The 27,568-nt window shown below is 37.9% G+C and overlaps 1 protein-coding gene across 1 annotated transcript; it reads left to right on the forward strand.

The window, feature by feature from the left end:
- The first annotated feature begins 1,028 nt into the window (after positions 1-1,028).
- LOC140246821 (2-oxoadipate dehydrogenase complex component E1-like) lies at positions 1,029-26,600 on the forward strand. The gene is made up of 21 exons (XM_072326152.1): positions 1,029-1,280; positions 2,849-2,966; positions 3,769-3,839; positions 4,683-4,786; positions 5,730-5,837; positions 9,059-9,170; positions 10,566-10,727; positions 12,901-12,974; positions 14,767-14,913; positions 15,848-16,039; positions 16,763-16,954; positions 17,450-17,627; positions 18,616-18,677; positions 19,063-19,183; positions 19,814-19,953; positions 20,637-20,793; positions 21,331-21,533; positions 21,935-22,080; positions 22,533-22,696; positions 23,495-23,580; positions 24,411-26,600. Exons 1-21 carry the CDS (start codon positions 1,046-1,048, stop codon positions 24,513-24,515), a joined length of 2,877 nt encoding a protein of 958 aa, XP_072182253.1. The 5' UTR covers positions 1,029-1,045; the 3' UTR covers positions 24,516-26,600.
- The last annotated feature ends 968 nt before the right edge of the window (positions 26,601-27,568 follow it).

Here is a 27,568-nt window from a genome sequence, read left to right on the forward strand (position 1 = left end):
GCTTTTTTGGCATCACTCGGAAGTTCCTTTCATACACAAAAGCAATATGCAGATCTCACGATTAACAGTTAAAAAAAAAGAAAAAAAAAGTTTCTTTATATAACAATATGCCAAATTGTTTTTTTTTTTTTTTTTCAAGCCAAAAATGCGAGGGATGCCGCCCATGCCACCCCATTCCACGTCCGCCGTGATATTGATTAATGATATACTAGTACTAGTACTAGTATCCGATGATCATGAATAAACATGCGATACCAAAAACAACAGCAACAATACTAGTAATAGTAACCACCTCCGTGGTTCAGTCCTCTTTAGCTTTTACTCGACACACCCCCAACACACCCTCGCTTTTGCCAGACTCTGTTTCAGACTGAGGCAAGTTGTCATGTTATGTTGTTCTCAAAATTTATTGTCTTGATTTGCCGTTGACTTGTAATTTTGCTTATGATGTAACATATATTCGATATGATTAAGTAGATTGAATAGAAACCGTCCTGTTGCCTGTTTACATTCAAGTTTACAACAGAGTCCATGCACTGATGCCTTACGCTAAGACTAGGGATTAGTGCGTGGTCATATGACAACCACGAGCATGCATGCAATGATCAATGCGGCGCGCGCGCGGCCGGAAATGCGATGCACAGTGGTACATGGGTTGTACTCGCGTGTTGTTTTGATAGCTGTCGATGTTTCTCACGCTCAGCCATCTCATCCGATCCCCGTATCATCGTTGACCGTACGTACGATCTTTGCCCATATCTCGCATCATACGCGCAGCTACAGCAGGTCAAGGTGGCAGTTCAACAAGGCCAAGGCTGAGATCAAGAATCTACAAAGAGGAACGATCGTTGTAACCGAAACTCTACATAATCATTTCATTAACTCAGGCTCCTCCATGTCAGGCGCTGCACAGGCCATACAGTTACAGGTGACAGTAACAGTGAGTGTACTTAGGATGGGAGTGACATTCTAGTACAAATACTAGGCTACTACTAAGTACTGTAAAGGGCCTACTACAACACGTTGACTCCGTTTTCCCATCGTCATGTCGTATCACGTCCTTCGTCATTCGGCGCGGTTGTCTTTAGCGCTGAGCCAACCAGCCGCAAGGTACATCCAACTAGCACGTCACGTTCCATCGACCGTGGTGAGCCGCCGGAGATACCGTGCCTGTCGGGATGTGTATGGGTTTTGTGCCGCCGCTTGGAAGCCCAACAATCTTGGTGGTTTGCAGCACCGAGAGGAAGAAAATGAGGTGTCCAACACCTCACCAACTTTAGGTAACACTACAGAGGGCTATCCTGGGTTTCTTTTTGGATATGAACTTAGTTAAAACATATTTATCTAATTGATTCATGTGCAGTTTAGTAAACTAATTAGATTCCAGTCACAGTACCTTTCCCACACTAGACAGAAAGATCCGTCTATCCGGAGGAGGTAGTCTTTTATTTTTTTGACGTTATCGCTCTCTTCCGGATCCGTGAAGCCAGACATAGTCTCCGCGGAACATTTCCCCAACGACCAGATACAGACCGATCTTTCGGTCAACTTTCCCACTAACCTACCATTAGGCCTAAATTTACTCCATAAACTTTTAGTTTTATACTGCCATTGTACTGGCACACGAGTATTCGAGTACAGTAGGGTGTCCCAAATAAAAACAACGCACAACACACCCAAGGCCAAAATGAAATTTTTACATTTTTATTGCACTCTATAATGAACACGATTATACTATAGGGTTCTAATGAAATTTGGGTTACAACGAAGTAAGCAACGAAGTAAGCTTACGTTTTGTAAGCCACAGCTTACAAAACGTTGGTTCGACCAATTGTTGAGTATGCTTCCACAGTTTGGGACCCATCTACCAAGAACCTAATCCACCAAGTGGAAATGGTCCAGAGAAGAGCTGCGCGATTCACTTTAAATCGCTACCATAACACCTCGAGTGTCACCAAAATGCTACAAGAACTTGATTGGACCACTCTGGAACAGCGCAGAGAAAATGACAGGCTAATTATGATGTACAAAATACACATTAATCTCACTCCTCTTTCAGCACAGGACTATATTATCAAACAGGCTACTCAGTTAACGAGAGCCTCGCAACCACACTCCTATCATGTACCATATTCAAGAACTGAATCGCATCACCATTCGTTCTTCCCAAGAACTGTCAGGAACTGGAATTCCCTGTCGTCAGAAATTGTTTCAGCGCCATCTGTGGGATCATTTCGAAACCGTCTAACGGTTGATCACAATGGCTAGTTTTTTCGTCAACTTTTCTATGTGCTTGTAAATATCTGTAAATAAATTGTATTATAATGTAAATAGCACCAGTCTGCAAGAATCTTCAGTCTATTGAAGGAGGCAGACTTAATCAGAAGAAGAAGAAGAAGAAGTAAAAATTCAAGCTGCAACATTAACTGCTCTAGACCCCTTGTATTTTTTATTTGCTTGATTCTTAATTAAAAGCAGTTGTGCAGCGCAAATTCAAAAACCTGCAAATATGTTTTTTAACCACTCAAAATACTTCAACACATCAGAAAGTTCCTTCTATCTTGAAGTGGAGAAACACCAAGTTGCTTTGTATAGCTTGTAAGATATTTTAAAGGTGTGGAATTGTTGAAAGAGCTTAGCAAAATGCAATATACTGCCTCAAAGTTTGATGCCAGTCTCATCATTGCTTTCTTCACCTGTGAAGGTTTTCCTGTACTGTCTGTAATGTTAAGTATTCAAAACCCTTTCTATACTATCTACAGTTCTTTTGCTTGGATTGTGGAACTGTTGCACACACAATGCATTACCAGTATGATTAATGTACTATACTGCTTAATCATCTGTCTAGATTCAACAGTGATCCAGAACAGAATTAGCAATGCCAACCTCCTGCGCCTGGTTTCAGCTTACAGAGAACATGGACACAAAAGAGCCACCTTGGACCCACTGGGTTTACAGACAGCCAGGTACTGATCTTATGCTGTCATAAATGATCACTAAACTAAAGTTTCAATGCCTCTGTGCAGTTTCCCATGAATGCTTGGAACATTTGATATGTTGACATTTCATACATACTTTCAATAAAAATGCTCTTTGCCATCCATTGGTCAAGTATATGTTTAACTCTTGCTGATGTGGTTCAAAGAGTAAAAAATAATTGACAAACACTGAAGAATCTTTGTGGTGATCTTTGAAGGTTCAAATGAAGAGTTTGTTCAGGTATAGATTGTCTTCTGGATCTTTTACAACTCATGTTTGCCTTAAAAAAACAAGAGTGATGGTATTATGATACATTGATAGCCAGGTTTAGAAATTTATGATCTTCTGAAGCCCAGGGCAACTGAAAGGTATTATTTGGAAGCACATATATTTTGATTGCCCCATGATGTTACCTGTAGTACTTTGACCAATTGGTTTGAGAAATTGAAAAACAAAAGCAGTAACAAGTACTGGGTATATTTCTGTTCCATATTCTTTCCTTTCTTTAGATGCGCCTTGATGCATTGCAGTTAAACCCTTCATAATACTCTAGTTTTTACTTTGGCATGATTAAATAGACATGTGTGCATGTCTGTATTTGATTGAAAGAAATGGTTGACTTGCAAATACATGTCAGGCTTTTCAGACCAGAACAATTGCTGGTTTGTTGCCTTGGTTGCAGCTGCGTTGAGGATTTTGGCAATCACTAGTGATTTTAGCTGCCAACTTTAGCAACAGGAGTCTGGGAGAAAGGGCTTGTGTAACCATGATTATATCCTATCTTTTCAGAGCTGTTCCTGAGTTGGACCCAAGCTTGTATGGTTTTTCAGCTGACAGCAGTGAAACATACAATGTAACAGGTACTATATACTATCTTGGGTATCATCATGATGCCCATCTTGATGATAATTGTTGTAACAGTTGTATGAGAAGAGCATAATTTGAGTGGGTTATTGTTTGCATGGTACCTCGTAGTGAATGTGAATTTAAATGTTGTGGAATCATTGAATCAAAATGAGGATATTATTCCAAAGACTACACAATGTGTTAATTCCTATTTGGTTTGCAACAGATGAAGCTGATAACAAAATGTGAAACCTGACAACAGTGTGGATTTTTGGTCTGTTTGTTTGTTTGTTTTTTTCTCACCTTTTGTTCGCTTGATTTTTAAATTGCTATGAATGTTTCTTGTGTCTTTCAGTCTGGTGGTTAAAAACCATGTGGAATTCTCTTCCAAGGCAGACAGACAAATTGGCTCAAATGTATCATTATTTTTCACTTCATTGATTACATTTAATCATTTTGATAACCGCACAAACTTATCTGGCACATACCAAAAGTGAACAGTGCTCTCTTCATGAAATCACCCCTCCCCCTCAAACAAACAAAAAAAGATAGAAAACAAAAGCATATCTGAATATCATTCAAAATATTATGTGATTCTGTTCAAATTGCTCTTTTAGTGCCTGTGTGTGAAAAACAAAACTCTGATTTTGAAATGTAATTTAGAGAACAGAAATGGGAATGTGTGTTGCATGCCAAGAGACTTGCAAAAAAAAATAAGAGTCTGACACCCAATTAAAGACCAGAAATTAACTGAAGAGAACCTATGCTGAAGGAGTTTTAGAACATTATTTTCAAGAGTACATCTTCTTTTTCAAAAATAAGATGGCATTCTGTTTTTAATATTTTCGTTGTTGCAGGTATATTGAACATTGGAAAGGAAACAGCAATGCTCCAAGAAATTCTTGATCACCTTGAAAAGACATACTGTGGCACTTTGGCTGTAGAATATTCTCACCTACTGGTAAGCACTATTCTGTATTTGAGTATTTCTTGCAAAGAGCATGGAATAGAACCCAAAATGATTGCCATAAAAGTATGTTAAAAATGGTGAGTCATGTGTTTAAATCTTAAGTCACAGTTTTTACCCTTTATCTTAATGATTTTGGTTCACACAGGTTTTGATAGACCTAACAGTTGCCGCACTGTAATTGAGTTGTTTTATGCTTCGGGTAGGAAATGTGACTGTCGGCATTATTTCATTCTTTTGAAAAGCTTTTTGTCTTTACTTCCATGAACATTGTGACAATCATAGTTTGAAATCATAAAGCCTCATATTCGTTTGGACACTGGGTACTGTACTGATAGAAACATCTCATTTACAGATCAAAATTATAAATCATATCTTTTGGTGAATAATTCTTTGAAGGCCAAGCAATAAAGAACTTTTTACATGATTAGAAATGATTAAATATGAAGAGCATCATGCTGTTGGGGGGGGGGGGGGAATATGTATACAATGCACTCCCATTATAATGGACACAGTTATAACAAAATTCCAGGTACAATGAGGTAGAAATTCAGACTGCAACATTATCCGTGGTATTATTTTTATTGTTTATTTGATCTATTATAACAAAATTTTTGATATAACGAAAGAAAATTGCCAGTCCCAAGGACTTTGTTATTATGGGAGTCCACAGTATCTGCATTTATGTAGAGCTACCACGACTTGGTAGTAGGTAGAAAGATACATATTGAAAGATGCCTCGCCTTTAAACCATTATGGAGGCAGAATGGAATCTGCACTTACGGTACTCAAGAATTTATTCTTCCCAATCTGCATTATTAAGTCCTGAAAAAATACTGAGTTTGGGGGGTTTTTTTCACTGTGAGGCATGACATATGGAGATTGTGAAGAGAAGACTGTTTGCATGTTTTAAATGTTTATCATTCTGTTGAAACAGACAAGTGAAGAGAAGGAATGGTTTGCTGATGAAGTGGAGCAGAGTGTACAGTGGACTGTGTCAAATGGTACCAAGCAGAAAATAGCACAGAGTATGGCTGAAGCTCAGGTATGTTTTTGATTGCATTCATTGTTCATTGTTCAAATAGAATAAACACTAATTTGTAATAAATTGTAATTGGAGGGCCATGTATATGAGGGCATTCATGTCATGTGTTTTTATGCCTCCGCCACGAAGTGGTGCCGGAGGCATTATGTTTTCGGGTTGTCCGTCCGTCCGTCCTTCCGTCCGTCCGTCCGTCCGTCCTTCCGTCTGTCCGTAATGAATTTTGTGGACAAGGTAACTATCGAAACCTGTTGAGGTATCCTAATGAAACTTGGCATGTATGTGTATTAGGGGGTGAAGTTGTGTCTATCAACTTTTGGGTGCACATGCTCAAGGTCAAAGGTCAAAAGGTCAAGGTCAAATACATAAAATGTCACTATTTCCACCATATCTATTGAATGCCTGAAGATATTTTCTTGAAACTTAGTGTATACATGTATTACCCAATTAAGATTCTCTGGTGAAAGTTTGGGTCATGAGGTCAAAGGTCAAAGGTCAAAAGGTCAGGGTCAAATACATAAAATTTCACTATTTCCACCATATCTATTGAATGCCTGAAGAGATTTTCTTGAAACTTAGTGTATACATGTATTACCCAATTACGATTCTCTGGTGAAAGTTTGGGTCATGAGGTCAAAGGTCAAAGGTCAAAAGGTCAAGTAAAAATCTTTTTTTTCTGTGTACCTTGGAAAATTGTTCAAGGTATCTTCATGGAACATAGTATATACATGTACTGACTGGAAGTGAATGTAGGGTTCATGGGGTCAAAGGTCAGGGGTCAAAGGTCAAGTGCAAGACTTCAAAATTTTACTATTACCCTCATATTTATGCAATGCCAGCAGGGTTATTTTTTTACATTTGGTGTATGCGTGTGTAACCTAATAGAAATTCTCTGGAAGGTTTTTTTCTTTTCTTTTTTTGCCTCAAAGGTCAAAAGGTCAAAGATCAAGTGAAAGTGCTGAACTAACTTTTTCCTCCATATCTCGGAAGTGGCTCAAGTTACCTTGAAACTTTGAGTACATATTATGCATGTTCTACCTGAAAGTAATTATCTTATGAATTTTAGGGTCAAGGGCCAGATAAAAATGGTAACAATTTACTATTCAATTCAGAAATTGCACTTTTTCTCCACACCTGTACCTTGAAAATTACTCAATGCCTAAATGTATGAATGGGTCAAAGTCAAGTTAAAGTCCTTAAATCCCTAGATACATGCTCTCCTATTCATCTAATTAAACCTAGGTCAAGGAAGGTGAACATTCAACACATTTGTGACAAACTTGTCATTTCAATATTTTGCCAATTTTGTGAAAATATAATCACACAGTGTCCACATGTACTATCTAGACCTATTGGGAAAATCATGCATTATGGCGGAGGCATACCAGTCGCCAAAGCGACATTTCTAGTTTTCTCTTTTTGCCTCAAAGGTCAAAAGGTCAAAGATCAAGTGAAAGTGCTGAACTAACTTTTTCCTCCATATCTCGGAAGTGACTCAAGTTACCTTGAAACTTAGTACATATTATGCATGTTCTACCTGAAAGTAATTATCTTATGAATTTTAGGGTCAAGGGCCAGATGAAAATGGTAACAATTTACTATTCAATTCAGAAATTGCACTTTTTCTCCACACCTGTACCTTGAAAATTACTCAATGCCTAAATGTATGAATGGGTCAAAGTCAAGTTAAAGTCCTTAAATCCCTAGATACATGCTCTCCTATTCATCTAATTAAACCTAGGTCAAGGAAGGTGAACATTCAACACATTTGTGACAAACTTGTCATTTCAATATTTTGCCAATTTTGTGAAAATATAATCACACAGTGTCCACATGTACTATCTAGACCTATTGGGAAAATCATGCATTATGGCGGAGGCATACCAGTCGCCAAAGCGACATTTCTAGTTTTCTCTTTTTGCCTCAAAGGTCAAAAGGTCAAAGATCAAGTGAAAGTGCTGAACTAACTTTTTCCTCCATATCTCGGAAGTGACTCAAGTTACCTTGAAACTTAGTACATATTATGCATGTTCTACCTGAAAGTAATTATCTTATGAATTTTAGGGTCAAGGGCCAGATGAAAATGGTAACAATTTACTATTCAATTCAGAAATTGCACTTTTTCTCCACACCTGTACCTTGAAAATTACTCAATGCCTAAATGTATGAATGGGTCAAAGTCAAGTTAAAGTCCTTAAATCCCTAGATACATGCTCTCCTATTCATCTAATTAAACCTAGGTCAAGGAAGGTGAACATTCAACACATTTGTGACAAACTTGTCATTTCAATATTTTGCCAATTTTGTGAAAATATAATCACACAGTGTCCACATGTACTATCTAGACCTATTGGGAAAATCATGCATTATGGCGGAGGCATACCAGTCGCCAAAGCGACATTTCTAGTTTTCTCTTTTTGCCTCAAAGGTCAAAAGGTCAAAGATCAAGTGAAAGTGCTGAACTAACTTTTTACTCCATATCTCGGAAGTGACTCAAGTTACCTTGAAACTTAGTACATATTATGCATGTTCTACCTGAAAGTAATTATCTTATGAATTTCAGGGTCAAGGGCCAGATGAAAATGGTAACAATTTACTATTCAATTCAGAAATTGCACTTTTTCTCCACACCTGTACCTTGAAAATTACTCAGTGCCTAAATGTATGAATGGGTCAAAGTCAAGTTAAAGTCCTTAAATCCCTAGATACATGCTCTCCTATTCATCCAATTAAACCTACGTCAAGGAAGGTGAACATTCAACACATTTGTGACAAACTTGTCATTTCAATATTTTGCCAATTTTGTGAAAATGTAATCACACAGTGTCCACATGTACTATCTAGACCTATTGGGAAAATCATGCATTATGGCGGAGGCATACCAGTCGCCAAAGCGACATTTCTAGTTATCATATGAAATGTCGTCTTTGACTGGTAAGCATCTTAAACATTTTGAATATATATAGCTATAACATGTATTATACTATCAGCAGTATATGTTACGGGCCATAGAACTTAAAGTTGAAACTTGTATGTTTGCAGAGAAGAAGATAAAAACAGCACAGATTTTGTATACAAAGTATGTTGTATTATTGAAGCAAACAGAATAAAGTGTGTATAAAATTCAAGAAGATTTGTATGCAATTTTTCAAGTTTGCTGAGGGTGTGTCACCTCACCTGGTGAATTTCTATTCACTGTGCACATAAAATGTGTTCACTTACAGGCGTTTGATCAGTTCTTGACCATCAAGTTTGCGACTGTGAAGAGATACGGAGGAGAAGGAGCAGAGAGTATGATGGCATTCTTTCATCAGCTCTTCTCTCAGGCTGTGGAAGGTGAGAAAAAGGAAAGTGCTTTACGTTCAAATGTCATGAATTAGAAGAAAACATCTCTGTGTACACTTCATGTATCTGTGTTTCCATGTAGCTTAATTGTGTTACTAGCTCCAGAATCGGGCATATTGGTAAGAGTAAGGACTCAAAAACTATTTGCCGATACATTGTACGTAGAGAAGCTTTAAAATGAGAGAGAGAGAAAAAAAAGAATTCTCTACTGTGATATTTCCAGATATTCAATCACTACAAATCCTAAACTTCACACAGGAGGTTTAATAGGGTAAAAACAGCTAGCTCAGAACATAAAGTCTGTATTATTGAAATACTGTTCAACTTCCTGAATTGTTTCCAGCCAGTTGTTAGAATATGTTGATTATGTTTCAGTGATGGCTTATTTTGTCCGTGATAATTTTTTATTCGGTTTCTTTGTTTGTCTCTTAACATTGGTGGTAATAGGAGCACTAGAATGTTTCTGATGCATTTCATGCAATATTTCATGCATTGTTCATTTACTGTAAAGGCTTTCCATAATTATTTCTGATAGCTAACATCTGTGATGATGTAATGAAAGATCTGGAGTTCCAGTCTTGCCTAGGACATAAGTACCATATTCTCTGGCGATAAGGCCGGATAAGCGCCGGATAAGCCGCATTCCGACTTTGGTGATGAAAAACAGAAAAAAAAAAGTTGAAGGGGTTTCATTCTTATCAAAATTTCAATACTTCTCTACATTATATTTCTGAGAATTTTTTTAAATTCTCCATCTTTCCAAGGCCTTTCTAATATGTTTGTGTTTCTGGTTGATGCAAACTTTGTGTCAGGATTTTGAATGATTATTTCTGTGTGTAGGACTCTAATATTAGTGAGGAATGACTAAGCATGTGTACACTCACACACACACACACACACACACACTCACACACACACACACACACACACACACACACACACACACACTATTCAATAGTCTGGTGTCTTCATTCACACACATAGATACTATTATATAGCAGATTATTGCAGAGATAGTGCTATTGTGTGATATGTGCAGGATTGCAATTGCTGCAGTGGTTATGCACACCATCCTGCAGTCGCGCTGTGCTTTCTTTTTTATACTTCGGAAAGACAATAATTTGCTTGCCTCACCCCGACTTTACTGCTTTATTTTTGTGAAAAATAGTGCGGCCTTGTCACCGGCGAATACAGTACATCCTTCTCAACAAGATATCTTATCCATAATATCCATCTTGACCCAGGTATACAAATCTTTATTTGGTAAGGTTGTGATAATCATGATGGCTGGCCCTGTGGAAGACTATTGTAAACACTCTGATAAGGTTTCTCCTTGGTCAGTCAGACTCTATTGTCACCATTTGACCATGACCAATCTCTGTACAGACGGAGTGGAAGATATCATTCTTGCGATGGCCCATAGAGGGCGCTTGAATCTGCTGATGGGGCCACTGGGATTTCCCCCCACCGTTCTCTTGAAGAAGCTGAAAGGGAGGCCTGAGTTTGCTCCTGGTATGCAGTGCAGTGGAGATATACCCACTCACCTGTGTAAGTGATTTTTATGGACGTGTTTTCCTCTTGCACTGATGTATATTATTTGATTATTAAACTCCCTTTTTGATCTTTGCAGACTGTTTTTGTATGTCATTTAAGAAATTAGGATTTGACTATCTTGTTGACATTTATCACTGCTATTGTTGTTGATAGGTTCATTTTGAAGTTATTGGTTACAGTGGATCAACTTTTAAATCCACTTATATGATGGGAGTACAACAAAAACTAGAAACTAGATCATTCCTTTGTCTTTTGAAGGAAAGTGTTATGTCTGCCATAGATGTAACTTTGTGACCACAAATCATACATATGTTTCTTGTCTTTGCTTCTGAATGTCAATAAAATCATGTAAGGTTTATGCAATGAAATATAAATGCAGGTTTCATTTTGAGGAAAAAAAATGAACCTGTAAAAAATAATAATTGTAAAATCCCATCTACATGTACATGCAGAAGACCACTTCTGCAAAAATTTACCAGGGGCATTGTGGCTTCTGCCAAAAATAAAAAAGAAGTGCTGCAATGTTTCAATGGGATTTACCTGAAGGAATGGTCATATTGTATATGTAATGAACATATTTCTTTAGCCTTTCTTTGGCCTTCAGTTGAAGATTGACTACATGTAAACTACTTTTCTTTGCTGGAAAGAATTTGAATTGCTATGCTCAGTGTGCATAAATAACCCAGAATAATATGGTATGTAGTATCCAGACATCTGTATTGATAATTTGCAAAGATATAAATTTAAAAAGCAACCCTCCCCGAACTTCTTTGCCTTTTTCTTCTTCCCTTTTTGTTTTCTAAGAATATGGACAACTACTTTTAAAAGCTTATTAGGTTCTCAAAACTCTAGACTTATTGCTATGGTAATTTGCAGTGATGATATGAACACAAGATCCCTTTGAGGGCATTAAATCAAATCATTACATCCATTTAACAGCACTGTATGACTTAATTGTTATCCACTACAAGGAAATATGTAATGGTAGTCATTCAATCAATGTGCTCTTACATGTGTAATCTGTGGGTATCACATTTTGTTTTCCTCCCTTGACACCTCAATTATAAAGGCATCTTGTATTGATGTATTTGCTTTGTTTCATGCCAGCAAGACATGAAATGTTCTGGTTTCTTTGCGCTCAATTTTTCTGTTTTCTTGGTGGTGTGGTGACTGTAAATTGTACCAGAAAGCAGTGATGCAGTTTCATCACACTTCCATGAGAAGATTAGTTTCAGTTGCTTTTTAGACAAGTTTCTGAAATGCAATTCTTATTTTATCAAAAGTCTTTTCCACTATAAGGTGCTGCTGTTGTAAAATGCTCCATGAAGCATGGCTGTGACATTTTGAATATACAGTATTGCAGTCTGATCTACTGATAGAGCAAAGTCCCTAATGGCAATGCTTCAATGTAGTGATTGACCAACGGAAAGCATCTCAGTCATTTGCCACCAATAATAGGAGCTTTTCCACAAATTTTTATTTCAAAATACAGAGTTGTTCAATCTCTGGAATACTTTCTTTCAGTTGTAAGCCCTTCTAAGTCATGAAGTCATAAAATCTTTTCCCAGAATGTAAATGCCATACATTATCAAGAGAAGAAAATGTGCTAAAATGTGATTGGATGGGGGCATGGGGTCTTCCACAAGCTACCCTATACAGGCTGTTAGGCATGCCTATTTCTTTCATCTCACAAACTATAATTAATTCTATCAGGATGCCTGCAACTTTGGAATAAAATTCAGCATGGCTCACAATTTAATGTGAAACTGAACAGTCACTGTGTGATTAATCACATAATTATTTCAGGTAGCTCAGACTTTTTTTTCTTTAAATTGCTCTGTGTTGTTTAAACCAGCTCTTTATACCAAGTGCATTGTACTATGATAGACAAACAAGGCAAAATATGCTGCTTCCTGTCTAGCGACATACAGCATTGACCTTGTCATTTTATTTTGGAATTTACAAAGGTTATTCATCAGCTACTACACTCTCTTTTCTGAGATTTTGAATTGTGTCGATGAATGAGACATAAATGTGAAAACAATGTAATTTGACTTTTGACCTGGGTGATGGAGAAATATAGGGTGAGTGTAAATGCAACCCATTCCCTCTGCGGAATGGGTTGGCCTCAATCACGATGTGTTGTGTCATTGGTGTGTTCACACAGGGACGACAGTGGACTTGGATGTGGACGGCAAACCGCTCCATCTTTCTCTCATTCCTAATCCATCCCATCTGGAGGTATGACTCTGGATGCTGTGGAGTCGTTCTTTCTCACAAACCTATACCAGTTGCCTAGTCAATGACAGGCGTGAAATTTTCTGTGGCGTATTTTCTTTTTTTCTTCCCTTGATGCTTTATTCTATACAAGAAAATTTCATTTAGTTTCATAATTTTCTCCAAGAGCAAATTTAAGTTCAGTGTTAAAGGCTTTTCTCTTTGTATTTGCTGTGCTCAACTGTGATGTGGTTTTCGAGTGAAAAAAAAAAAAAAAAAGTGTTTGTATGTGATACCAGAGATATATCTGCTACATTTTCCCCCTATGGCCCAGATGTAAAACAACTGAAAAACATCCATTGTCAAATTATATTTTATCAATTTTCATTATTGCATTTTAAAGTGCATGCATCACATGCTTTAGCAATTCCTTCATTTGACTGATTGTAATTTCATGTCTCTGAATTATCAAAATTCAAGTTTTAGTAAAAACGATATTTGCAAGATGTCATATGTAAGAAACAGTCTGAAAGACATTTGTGCTTGAAATTATTTTATGTGTTTTAGCAATGATATCAGTGAGAGAAATAAACTGGGTGTTAAAGTCAAAGTTTCCAATTCATTAGAAAAAAAAAATGTGCCAACTATGATGTCTTGTATATGAAACTCAGTTGATATGTTTTGTTTATAGATAGTTAATGCTGACAAAGACATGGTCAAATGACTTAGTTGCACAATCAGAAAGAGGCAGATTAAATGTCTTTGTCCTAAAATAATGATATATGAGCAAATGTTCACTTGAAAATCATGGCATTGTCAGTCAATGGCCCAAATCTGGGACAGTTAAATTCTGAGGTAATGATATTTGGTTTCATTATACCCTTGTGTGAGTTCAACAAAATTGACGCTGCAATGGATCTCCGCCTTTGGTGAAAAAATGTGATTTGTAAGGTACTTTAGTGGAGAAAAGATATATAGCATTAGATTATTCTCTTTTGTTATGATTGTTTATTTTGAACAGTCAATTAGTGACTGGTGAAAAATTCACTTTGTGAAGTAAAAGCACATGTCAAACATGTGCCAAATGTTAATTTTGATCATGAGAGTTTGATTGATTACTTTCATATGTTTATCGTACACTTTGGTGGATGGAGGTATGGGTTTACCAAGATACATGTACTTTGGTGAGATAGTGGGAACGTATATTTGTTTCTGTCACAGATTCATGTGTGGGCAAAATCCTGCAAATTCTGAGAACATTCAGTCATGAATATTGTGTATCAACACTCGTGTAATGATCTTTAAAAGGGAATGTTGAAACTTGCATTATGATACATGAAATGCCATATTGTCCTCATATTTCCTGCTGCAGAAATGCACATGGACATGATATATGTGGCCACTGTTGTGTGTTTGTTTCATTCTATCTGTTGTTGATCATCTTCTGTATGTTTCAGTTATGATCTCATTTCACATCATATTCCTGTACTGGAGTACAGTTCTTGCCTAGTTCATGCATTACCTGGGAATCATATAGTTCATAGAGTCATCATTAAAAACAAAAACAAAAATCAATTTACATAACTGGTATATTCTAAAGTACTCGCAATCCAGCAAATGAATAAGACCTGTCTGAAGCAGAGAGAAGACAGCTAGTGCTGCTGCTACACACATTGAACCATACTTCATCAGTATATTGCAGTCCAGTTACTGTTGTTTTCAAGAACGTCACATGAAGTTAGCGCACTCATGATTCAGACTGCGAAGAGACAAAAGTGTCTGTGTCTAATCCAGACTTGTGTCCTTTCACACGCAGGCCAACATTCCGGTGGGCATCGGCAAGGCCAGGGCAAGGCAACAGACCAAGCAGGAAGGAGACTACAGGCCAGAGGACTCTACAAGTTGTATCGGGGACAAGGTCCTGAATGTCCTTCTCCATGGGGATGCAGCGTTCGTGGCACAGGTAACATCTACTGTCTGCGATTTTTGCTTCATGTGGACCGCAATTATCTGTCAGAGACCTCCTGACATCCAATTCCAGTCTAGTGAAATTCCATTGCTTGATTTAATTTCTGCTGATGTAAAAAGGTCTTCACATTACAATTCATAAATCATTTTATTGAAATAGATATCAAATATTTATAACATTTAGTTTTCTTTTCTCTTTCACCATCCCTGAAAAAAAAAAACTTCTTGCCTCTTGTGTTGTCTTCAACAGTAGAGTCAGTTCATGTGAGCATTTACCTAATGGTATGAACCTTGCCGTATTCAGGTGCACCAACTTACATTAGCAGAAGTCAGCATTGAATTGCATGTCAAGGGCCCTGTGAAAACCAGAATGAAATGAACATTGTAGCATGTAACACTTCTTTCTTTTTTTTCGTAATCACCTTGATAATGATGTGAAAAAGGGGAATAGCACATTTTGAAGCGCACTGTACAGCAATCACATCTTCAGTGATTGGTACTTGCATCACGTCCCACAGATATTTGGTGATATTAAGTTGATTTCATGTGGAAGGAGAGGGGAGACATGGCATTGTAAAAAAAGATGGGATGTAAGTTCTGTTTCTTTGAAACAAAACTTTGGGGAATGCGTACAAAAGTTATTAAGGACAAAACATTTCTTTCAAAAATTCTTGCATCACATACCATTAATGAATGAAAAATGCAAAATTGTGATTAGTTATTGATAGCATGTACAATATTGGGAAGGGGGTGAGACATGTATAACAAATCACCAGTGATGATTAAAATAAGTGATTAGTATTCTTGTTACAATTGCCACCAAGACAGCTGAGGCATGTGCTCCCTTAGAACAAGGATTTTTCACATTTTTATTATTATTACCTTCTGTTGTTTTGAGCCATTTGTGCAATCATGTGATCTTCTTGCAGGGAGTCATAGCTGAATGTTTTGCCATGGCCAATTTACCCCACTTCACTGTGGGTGGGTCTGTGCACCTCATCATCAACAATCAGCTGGGATTTACAACTCCAGGAGAGCGAGGGCGCTCTTCACCGTATGTCAGCGACATCGCCAAGATGAATGGGAACCCTGTCATACATGTGAATGGGGAGGATCCAGAGGTATGCTGAGATGTAGTCGGTGGAAGAAGGATTTTCGCACAACATTTTGAAAAGTGAAATTAGTTTCAAAGTTTTCCTCTTTTTCTCAAACTTGATTTTTCTTTCAAGTTGGAAATGGAAGTAAGATATAAATTTGCAATTACAGGCAGCTACCTAGCATATATTCATTGTACTTATTGTCTATTGTCTATTAAAGTCAAGCCTGAGAAATAGTGGACTAAGGAGCATACCATACCCTTCCATTAAGCTTGCCATATTGAAGCACAAATATGCAATGAAGATGGAGTCAAATCTACCTGTTATGTTTCAGGAAAGTCTCAAACTGATCTGTATTACTCATTGCTAAACGTGTGTGGAATCAGGCCATCTACACTATTTTTAATCCAGTCGCTGTTGTACCTCCACAATCTCCTCAACTGTGTCACTTACAAACATGATATGAATAGATAAAAGTGATTTTAAATAAAATTAAAATGGTATGCATGTGTTGGAAAAGGTAGGTGTAGGGGAGTCAGCAGTCAGCCAAAGTGGCTGGTCTGTGAATCAATTAATAGTACTAATTGATAGTAATAATCATAGTGACTATATATTTGCACAACGCACATATCTACTGAAGGCGACACTGATAATGCAAAGTCTTAGAAGCATGATATAAAAACAATATCAGCAGCAGTTTATTGGTAGTCAGTTCAATACATTTCTATTTTCCACCACGCCTGCCAGGCTGTTTTGAAAGCCTGTCGGCTAGCTGTTAGCTACCGGCAGCGATTCCGGAAGGATGTCCTCGTTGATCTGATGTGCTTCCGGAAGCTAGGTCACAATGAGCTGGATGATCCATCCTTCACACAGCCAATCATGTACGAGGCCATCAGGAGTCGGCAAAGCATCCCTGACAACTACATCAAGAGAGCCACAGTGAGTAATGCAACATGATAGAGCACTTGCAGCCAGCAAGGCATTTATACTTTATGATATCTTTGTCACTCAAGGAGGAATTTTCCATGGACCCCCCCCCCCCCCCAAAAAAAAAAAAAAAAAAATGAAAAAAAAATGAAATAAGGTGAATTCAGTTTAGGATGCTATTTGAGATGAAGAAGATGAAGAAGTTTAACATGAAGGGGTAAAATTATGAAATGTAAAGATGATGGAAATGTTAATGAAAATGCTTATTATGGCAATGATGAAGCTATTATGCATCTTTTCTTCATAGAAAAAAAAAAAGAAATGAAGAACCCAAAATCATAAAATGATGTTGGGAATTTGAACAGAGGTGAATTGCAGGTTCTTGTTTTCCCATAAACTGGTTAATATGTCTGTTTGATATGTATGTGGTTAAAAACATCCTGAGGTATTCTGCAATACTATTGAAGCATGAGCGTATTGTGTATTTTGTTGTGTTTGAACTTGCAGGGCGAGGGTGGGGTAGATCAAGAGGAAATCAAGAGAAACGTTGTTGACAAGATTCAGGAGTGGAACCAGTGTCTTGGGCAGGTGGATAAGACTGAAGACCACGCCTACCATTCTATTCGCACAGGGCGCTGGTCATCCTGTGTACCAGCCCCATCCCATATAGAATCATGGAATACAGGTAAGTGGCTGGTAGATAATGAAGATGTGAGGAGGGAAGATTGAGAAACAAAAAACAAAACAAAACAATCCCCCCTCGGAAAAAAATAAAACCAACAACAATGAAAAGCAAATATACAGACAAAGAAAAGAAACTAAATAAGGAGAAGATGTATGTTTCATGTCAGCACTTATTTTTCTAGCTGTGCCTTGTATTTTATAAAAATGTAGAGAACTGGGACATCTTGTAAATGCAAATCTGATGTCATGTATTTTTAAACTACATACATTCTTTTTTTGTGTGTGTGATAAATTATGTCTTCATTCTACACAAAACCTGATTTGAATTCTTGCAGGGAAAAATTGAAATTATCCCAAGGTGATGAATTTAGCAAGAGGTGCTTGAAGTCTTTTATGATAGAAAGCAGAAAGTCAAGTTGACTTTAAAGGCAACATGAAAGTATTCATCCATCAGGTGTACTGGATTTTTTCATCCTGGTACAAGGAGGCAGGAAATCTTTGGTTTGAAGTCTCTTGTGACAGAAAAATGTCAGCAAGAATTTCATACATCCTGCTATACTTACCACCAAGCTCATCTTGTATCAGATAACAAGCACAACAGCCTTGGAATATCTAGGCATACTATATTTAGAGCTTGTGCTTCATGATTCTAAAAGCTTGATTTATGTTTTCATGATTACTTGGAATGGTAACAAAATTCAGTGGTATACAAACTTATTTTTACATAACTGGACATGTGGAAAAGTGTAGCAGAATGCTGATGCGCAGTGAATGTTTTCACACTTGTTGGTTAATGCACCAGACAGTTGTGTGTGGAGGATTGTGTCATATCTATCTGTGTCATCATTTTATTAACTCTTTATTATTATTTTTTATTATTTTATTATTTTTATTATATTTTATTATTTTTGTTATTATCATTTTTAGTGTGGTCATTCTTCCTACATCAGTGTGGGTTTATGAACAATTTATGTTTGTCGTTTGAACAGGCACCGATACAGAATTACTCAAGTTCATTGGAGCAAAGTCAGTGGAAGTGCCGGAAGGATTTGTGAGTATCGTCACTGGAAAACAATATACTCTTCTTTCAAGTAAACATTGATGCACATTGTAATGATTCAGCGTAGACATGTCAATCATTATTTTAAGTCTGGTGTCAGTGAAATAGGTATTAAACTGGAGTTTCCCGTGTCATAAATATGATATCAAAATTGAAGTTGAAGTGACATGTGGACTTGATATCTCGCATCATATTGATTAATGTAGGGCATTTCTGAAAAAACAGTTGTTGAAATGTTCTCAGTGCATAATGTTTAATGAACATCATTTTGTATTTAAAGTTTGTAATGTTACAGCATTGAACAGTCATGAAGAGCAAATCTCAACGGCTGTCTTTGTGTTTCATTAATGATATTTCAAATGTTAACCCCCCACAGATCCCACATGCACACCTGAAGAAGACATTTGTGGATGCCAGACTTAAGAAGCTGGAGGATGGAGCTAGGATAGACTGGGCTACGGCGGAAAGCTTGGCCTTTGGATCTCTCCTCTACCAAGGTATGATCAAACCATCATGATCTAAACAAAGCAAGGTATGGAAGTTTTGAGCAGACAAACCAGCTCATGAATTGACCCAGAGGTGCACAACTGTATGCGAGTTTCATTTGTTTACTATAGGTCTACTACATACTGCTAGGATAGGATTCAACAGAAGTGACTACTACAGATTCCCCCCTCCCCCCTTTGAACATGGTATATTGCAATAAAGGTGTGGTGGATCCACACACACAAAAAAAAAGGACTAACACTCTCAAATATATTCAGTACCTTGAGATGTGTACGGTTAGTGCACATTCAAAATAGTGACTCATTTCAGTACGTGGTTCATGTTTCATCTGTACATGTTCAGCCTTCTTTGACTATTTTCGTATTTTGTTGGCAGGTTAAGGATTTGTAGGACTTAGCATCTGAAATCAGAAGCTCATATAAGCAGTTTGTGCAAGATTATTCCATTTCAATGGAATGATGCTGATTGAATAGTGTTTATGTCATCTCATATGGTGTAAATTTTCCTCCCATTACAAGTGTTTCAGCTGTCTGTAGATCAGAGTAAGTATTGGTTCATGTAACCACTCATTGCCATCTTGTCCCAACCAATAGTCATTGTGATCATCAATTTCTTCCTAGGGTTCAACGTGAGACTGAGTGGCCAGGATGTTGGGCGGGGCACGTTCAGCCATCGGCATGTGATGCTGGTGGACCAGGAGAATGATGGCATGCACATCCCCCTCAACTACATCCATCAGCCCCATCAGGGCTTTATTGAGGTACGGCACCAAGGCCAAGTTACCCTCCAATACATTATCATAGAGGAATTTAATGGATCCTCTGACACAATACAAGAATGTCAGAATAGTAACCAACTACATCAGCATTTAGTTGAACAGATAGCCAGTTACCCCTTTCAGGAATAGTACCGTTTCCAATTATGGTTAATGTTGTGGTAAGATTTATCTTACAGAAAATGCCATGGGGCCCAATCTCATTCAAAAGATGTGTGTATATTGGATAGGAAATAACCCTGAGGCATCCAAACTTCATATGTTCTCCCATGGAAAATCCTCTCAATACCTTTTTGCAAACACACCTCATCTTGAAGGTGATGGCTACAACCTAGTAGGAGTGATGGGACCCTTATTTGGGCCACTTTAATTACTAGCATCCCACCATAGAAGCAGTGGATGTTGCCGTCTTGCCAATCTTCTCCATTGTCTTACCTTAACTTTTGCATTTGTTGTAGCTGAGTATTTGTCAACATTCATTTACAAATATTTGCACTTTTTTCTATGTACCAAAAAATGTATCTTTCACCCATGTTCAGATGGAACAATTTCATTTCTCATGGTCTTTTGCACCATATCTTTTTTTTGGTCTTGTTTTGTTTATTTGTGTTTTTGTTCTAATGACTAGTTGTACACTTGTGTCTTTTTGTTCTCCTCTGTTCGTTCAGGTGGCAAATAGCCCCTTGTCTGAGGAAGCTGTGCTGGGCTTTGAGTATGGCATGAGCATTGAGAGCCCACAGACATTGGTGATATGGGAGGCACAGTTTGGGGACTTCTTTAATGCTGCTCAGACCATCATTGACACCTACGTCATGCCAGGAGAATGTGAGTTGATTTAACCCTTTGCGTATTTTGAGCGCCTATTGGCACAGAAAATCCCTTAGTACACTCAAGTACACACTGTCCCTGGTGCAGAAGTCCCTGGTGCAGAAAGGGCTAAGAGAAGGAAAGGGGAGGGATGCTGACTGAACCAACCTGTTGCTCCAGTGGGCTGTCTGATTTCATGAAATTGGTATTGTTCTCAGGAGTTTGTATGTCAAGTGCATAATCATAATGTTCGGTTGTTTTTACCTGGTGTGGCCTCTTCACTGTAAAAAGCTGTTCTTCATTAGGGAACCGCCATCATTATCATCACTCTAACATTGCAAGGTAGCAGTATGAGCACCTGGTTGAAGAGATAAGTAGAAGGTAAAGCACCGTGTGCGCAGAGCAGGATTCAAACTTGTGATCTCAAGCATAATCGTACAGAGCCTTGTTCAATTTTCAATAGTGCTCTGTTGTATACAATACTGGACTGGCTGACAACAATGACATGTGCGTGGTCTCATTTTTGTCTGTTTGTCTGAAATTCTATTTCCATAGTGAAATGGCAGATGCAGAGTGGACTGGTCATGCTCCTACCTCACGGTTTTGATGGTGCGGGGCCTGAACACTCCTCATGTCGCCTAGAGCGTTTCCTGCAGGCCTGTGACAGCAGCGACGAGCGTGTTGACGGAGAGAATGTCAATGTGCAGATCGCCAACCCTACTACACCAGCTCAGTACTTCCATCTTCTCAGAAGACAGGTAAAATCTCATTCACTCTCTCTCTCTCTCTTTTTCTTCATTGTCTTAATATGTAATATTACAAGGGAGAGAAGTGTTCCTGTCATAGAATTAGAGATTTAAGAATACTTCAGCTTCCCATCATCCATGCTAATATGTTTGCATTCTCACACAAAAAAAAAAAAAAAAAAAAATCATGTGGATGATCATAGCAAGATAATCTTTTATAATCAAAGAAATATGGCAAGTACCTCTTGCCTCATGTAGAGGTTTCCCCATTTCCATAAAGTTGCATCACTATCTTGAGGTAAATATGATAGAATTTACCTGGTATACCGTGGCACCCACTTCTTTCACTGATTAGCATTGTAATCCAAAATGTGGAATACTCAGAGCTCTGATACTATGTATGTCTCCGTTAGATGGTTCGTAACTACCGCAAGCCTCTGATTGTTGCTGCACCAAAGATCCTCCTTCGCCTCCCAGCAGCCATGTCAGACCTTGGCGAAATGGGACCTGGAACCAGCTTTGAATCAGTCATTGATGACACAACCACAAACCCTCAAAGGTAAAGTTACTAACCTCAGTTTATCTGTCCCTGCACTATTTGTGAAAATGACATGGAGGTTAACTAGTTACCAAAGACACTTTTGTATTGATATATTCAAACTTGCATTGAAAATCTTGATGATAAGCACCCTTACAGTAGTAAGCATCATTCTCTGCATTACGAAGTTGTTAGATGAAGACAATTGATTATGCCCATATCTTAACTGTGATCGTAACTTTAACCAACAGCTCATTGGATTGAAGTTCGATGAAAGATTCATGCTCCATATCAAGTGACAAAACAAAGAAAAGCCTACCAAATCACGTTCATCAAGTAAAAATGCCGTGATATGCTAGATGATATAGATAATACCTCTACACCTAGTGATACTTGTTGCAATAAATACTGTGACCGCCTGAGCCATTGCCAGAGATAAACATGCGTTTTCATTATTTCTCACTCTCACACAGCATCCAGAAAGTGGTGCTGTGTTGTGGCAAGCATTACTATGCTTTGGTCAAGGAGAGAGAAGCGAGGCAGGCCAATCACATGGCCATCATCAGGGTAGAGTCTCTATGTCCGTTCCCAGCCGACGCCCTTCAGAGCGCCCTCGCAAGATACACCGATGCTAAAGGTGAGGATGTTTAGCATCATCGCTCAGAATTGATGATGTGAGAATATACAAAGTGGGGATCCAATAGATGCAGCAATTAGTCTGCTTAAGTTTACACCATAGTGAATTACTAGCTGCAATCATAATTGGCAGTTACTATTTGGGGCATTGCTGGAGTACATATAGGTGATGTTAGTAGCCAACTTTGCAGTGTGTTAGGCACCTCAGTCTACCACATGTTTTACGTGTATTTGGAATATGGGAAATCGGTTACTTTGTGTAATCGGTGTTCTGGCTTTCTTTGTGAAACATTACTACATTTTCCAATCTTCATAATCAGTGAAATTAACCACAGACTAAGATATGTACTTCTGCCTCTGACGTCTTCTCATGATGGTTAAGTGATGAGCCTACCTACCATCTCTTTTTCCCAATATATAATCCCGCAATATTAACATATAGAAAATATCTTTTCATGTCACTCCTTTCAGTTTAGAAAGCATCTCTGCAAGAAAGTTAGCAAAAGTCCTTACTGTGGTCAATGAAAAGATTGCAAGACTTTGTTGCTCAAAGGTTAATGATTTGCTTTCCAGGTTACTAGCTAGGGCTGCAGAGAAGGCTCTTCTATCTTGTCTTCACAGCCATGTTTGCTCAAGAAGACAGGAGATTCACATCCATAATGCATTTCTGTGTCTGCACAAGGTGTTCAGTCAGTGCATGCTCTCTGCTAATCTTGTTCAGTTCCATAATATGATCTTGACATTACTCGAGATGTGTAACTTTATACATTTCATCAATTTATGTTTATCTGTCGCACAGAATTCATCTGGAGTCAGGAGGAGCACAAGAACATGGGAGCCTGGTCCTTTGTGGCTCCAAGATTTGAGAATCTCGTGGGCCGCAGGGTGAGTGCTCTCCGTTTGGTAGCCAGGCTCATGTCATGGTCTCACAAGCCCTTGTAAATCCCGCCTGGTGACCCAACCTACCTTTACTACACACTTGGTCAAATAAAGCAATGTGCAACGTTTCTTTGTAGCAAAAACTTATTTGCTTGTGCCCTAACACAGAAAATTTGCAGTGTAGCATTATATTAAAATTCATTCTCTATGAGGTATCCTACATAGCATACATCTGCAACCCCTCTGATTTTCTACTGACATTTTGTTGTTGTTGTTGTTGAAAGTTTTCATACACACACTGTATACGCCATATATACTAATAGCAAGTCTAAATTTTCGCGAATCGAGACTTCCTGACGATTTTGCGAGTGGCCAAATTCGCTACGTGGATTGCTGTATTGAACAGAAAAATGTATACGTGTCCATGGTGTGCGTCACATTCATATCAGGATCAGAATCATTTTCGCATGTCTTTAATTTCGCGAATAGCACCTGACTCGCAAAATTCGCGAAAATAGAAACCTCACAATATATATCGCCTTTGAACTGCGAAAATAACAACGCGCAAATAAGTAAGTTCAGTTAGACCCTCGCAACAGTGAAATTAACAACACACAAAAATGTCCTCCATGTAGCAATTCGCGAAAATGTCCTCCGTGTAGCAATTCGCGAAAATATCTGTACGTGAAAATTTCAGCTCGAACAGTATGAAGTGCGCTGCTGCTGTTCCATTCAGCGCGGGTTAAGTTCAAAGCTGCCATACTCTAACTTAATTCCATATCCTGTCCTTGCCCTGGTATTTTCATCTATTCTTTGCTCCATTTGTTCCTTGGCAGTTGGTCTATGCTGGACGAGATTTCCTTGGAGTTCCTGCAGTGGGGACTAGTATACTCCACCAGGAGGAGGTCCAGGCAGTCATGGCACGGACATTTCAGATGTAGATAGCTGCAGACTCTAATGGAAAATAACTGCAAACTAAACCTGACATGTACTGCTTCTGTGTAGCAAGATTGTCAGTGGTGGTTGCCCAGGCAGTGGACTGTGAATTGATATCTTTTGATTTATGTGGAATGCGACAAGAAGTGGGCTGAAGTTTTAGATTGAATATGTCAAACTAGTAAAGACTTATCTGTTGATATTGTGAGTGTATGTGTATATATGATTATGTGCAGGAGTGTGGTTTGGGACTTTTTGTACTTGCTCAATTTAAATGGTGAGAATGCGATGGAGTGGGTGTCTTTTATCAATTTTAGATATGTAATCATGATTGCATTAAATTTCTCATGACAAAACATACATCTATTGAGAGAGGGAAACAAATGATTTGATGTCTGTGTATTGTATGTTGCAATCAGCCACCTGCAGTCAGTTCAAAGAATCTCTATTATCTCTCAATGCTATACCTGAATGATAGTGAGCCATTCAAAATCAGGTTCAATTAAAATGAAGGCCTGTATATCACGAATAATTCACATAGTTACTATATGATAAATGAGTATAATGATGTGATATGGCTCTTTACTCTCAAGCAAGAGATCCTGGCTTTGATTTCACATGATGCACTATCAAACCTAGGATCTCTTTGGACAGGGTATTTTGCCTGCATTGTCCATCTTGATGCAGATACATGGCCCTGCCGGGGCAGCTGCGATTGCAGTGCCTTTTGTTTCGATTAATGTCAACACTTCAGAGGCTTAACTTTTATAACAGGTAATTCCTTGTGTTAGAATGACAAAATGTTCTTGTATTATCAAGAATTTTCAAAGCCATTGGAAATGAGTAGCATGCACATGTGGGTAATCAGTCGGCTAGGGGCAAAGTAAATATTTTACATTGTCTGAAATTGAGTAATTTATCCAGTGAGAAGCCAATGTCATTTTAGCCAAAGTTGATCTGCCAAATCCATGCTGCTGTGCTTTGTTTCATGGAATCTTTATTTGCATCTTTCAATAATGTTGTATAAGGTGATTATGTTCATGCAACATTAGAGAGATATGGTAATGTAATGTTACTTGAGGACCAGAAAACAACAAAAACCTGTGTTTGGCATTTTAAAAAAAGTGTACTTTGTCATGGCTTACTGTGACAAGATTACTTGCTGTATTTATGAGCTTTCAGAAGAATCTCGTCTTACATTGAGCTTTGATTATAATATCCCGTCATACACATGGAGATCTATACAAACACTCATTTTTGCTACCTCATGGTGTTGTTGAAAATTTAACATTTGATGAATTGTGTGACCTGGGCCCCGTTTTATCAAAAGATAAAATCGATTTTAAATTTCCTTACCACATAGTCTGCCATAGACTTACAGTTGAAATCAACTTTATAATCGATTTTAACTTCATAAAACAGGGCCCTGATGCAAGAAGATAATCAGTAAATTTGCTGTGCCCTTGAAGGCATTGTGTTTAGTCTATGCAGGTTTGATTTAACTGGATTAGTCAGACCTATCTTTCCATTTTGAGATGTTAGTCAACTAGGATACACTAGATTTCCACTTCTGTTCTAATGATCCCTTTGAAGAAATGAGAGCATGCATCCACGCCAAGTTTATGAAAGCCATTTCAATAGACTGGCTATTCAGATTTAGGATGCACCGCCCATTGTAGATGGGACTACTTAATTCAAGTTAGGTGCAATTAGCTTATCTGTTTAATGCTGAAATGAATGCTGGCATAGTGCAATGTGTGCTGAATGTGCATGCCATGGCATTTACTGGTAAATTTTTGTGCTATGCGTATTTAGAAGTAATTTACCTGACATTTTCTTAGTTTTATTAAATTGTACAATATTTCTGTTATGGTGAATTTGTCTCAAACAGAACATAATTGTGGCTCATTTGCATACACCCTTTGCAGTACAAAGTGATGAGAATATAAGCCTTACATAATGAAATACATCTGTGCAAATTGGAACTCAGTTTTCACTTTCTTGTGAAAATACCTGGTCAAATTTTTACCAAACTTGGCAGAAACTTTTGGTAGGACAATAGAAAATGCACGTGTACAAATGGGCACCCTACCGACTTGGGGGGGGGGGGGGGGGGGGGGGGTAAGGGGCCCAGAACCCCAACATTAGAGAATCTTTGAAATGTTAAAATAGTGAAAGTACTTTCAAGATTGTGTATGGTAGATCCAGGGTTGGCCCTCTTAGGGCCACAACCAAATTGGGTGCCAGTTTTCACAGCTTTATACTCTTTTGAAAATGCAAGATCAAATTTTATCATCTTATTGTCAGTGTGATAGAATATACAAATCAAAATCATGCTCTCCTTGAGGTCCCCAAAGCTCCAAGTTTTGATGTGTTTTTCTTGGGTAATATTCAGTAAGAATGTGTGGAAGAATACATGGGTGAGCGCAAGACCCCCAGGTCACTTGTTTTCAGTAATGCTTGTTCTTTGCGTGTGATATAGCTGATATTTGTTTGTTTGTTTGTTTGTTTGTTTTTATTTGTTTGTTTTGAGAATAATAACAAGGACTTGCCACTTTTTTGGAATACAACATCAATTGCCCTCACTAGAATTGTATTCATTAGAATCATAATACAATTCTAGTTCAGGCAATAAATGTTGTATCCCCCTCTTCAAGTATCATAGCTAAAGAGCAAGTCGAGATGATTTTCATAATTTCACATCAGGTAGTATATAAGTTGACAGCTTCATATAAAGATTTGTGGATTTTATTGTGGTTCTTGCACAGAAAAACCCATTACCCTGGAAACCGCAAAACAAATTGCATTGAACAAGGATGATGACATAGGGGGCTCACATATTTCAGAAATAAAGCAATGTAATTCCATTACAATACACATGCTTTATCTGTGTGGAATTTATGCATGCCTTCTTCTTTTGTTCTGCTTCCTTGAGCTCCTACTCATGCGTTCTTATAATGAGGTTGCCATGTCATCATCATTGTTCATTGCGATTTGTTAGAAATTTTGAAAACATTCTTATTCCTCATCCCAATCACTATAAGTTCTGAAATTCTTT

This window comes from Diadema setosum, chromosome 1 (genome assembly GCF_964275005.1).
Source record: "Diadema setosum chromosome 1, eeDiaSeto1, whole genome shotgun sequence".
NCBI lineage: Eukaryota > Metazoa > Echinodermata > Echinoidea > Diadematoida > Diadematidae > Diadema > Diadema setosum.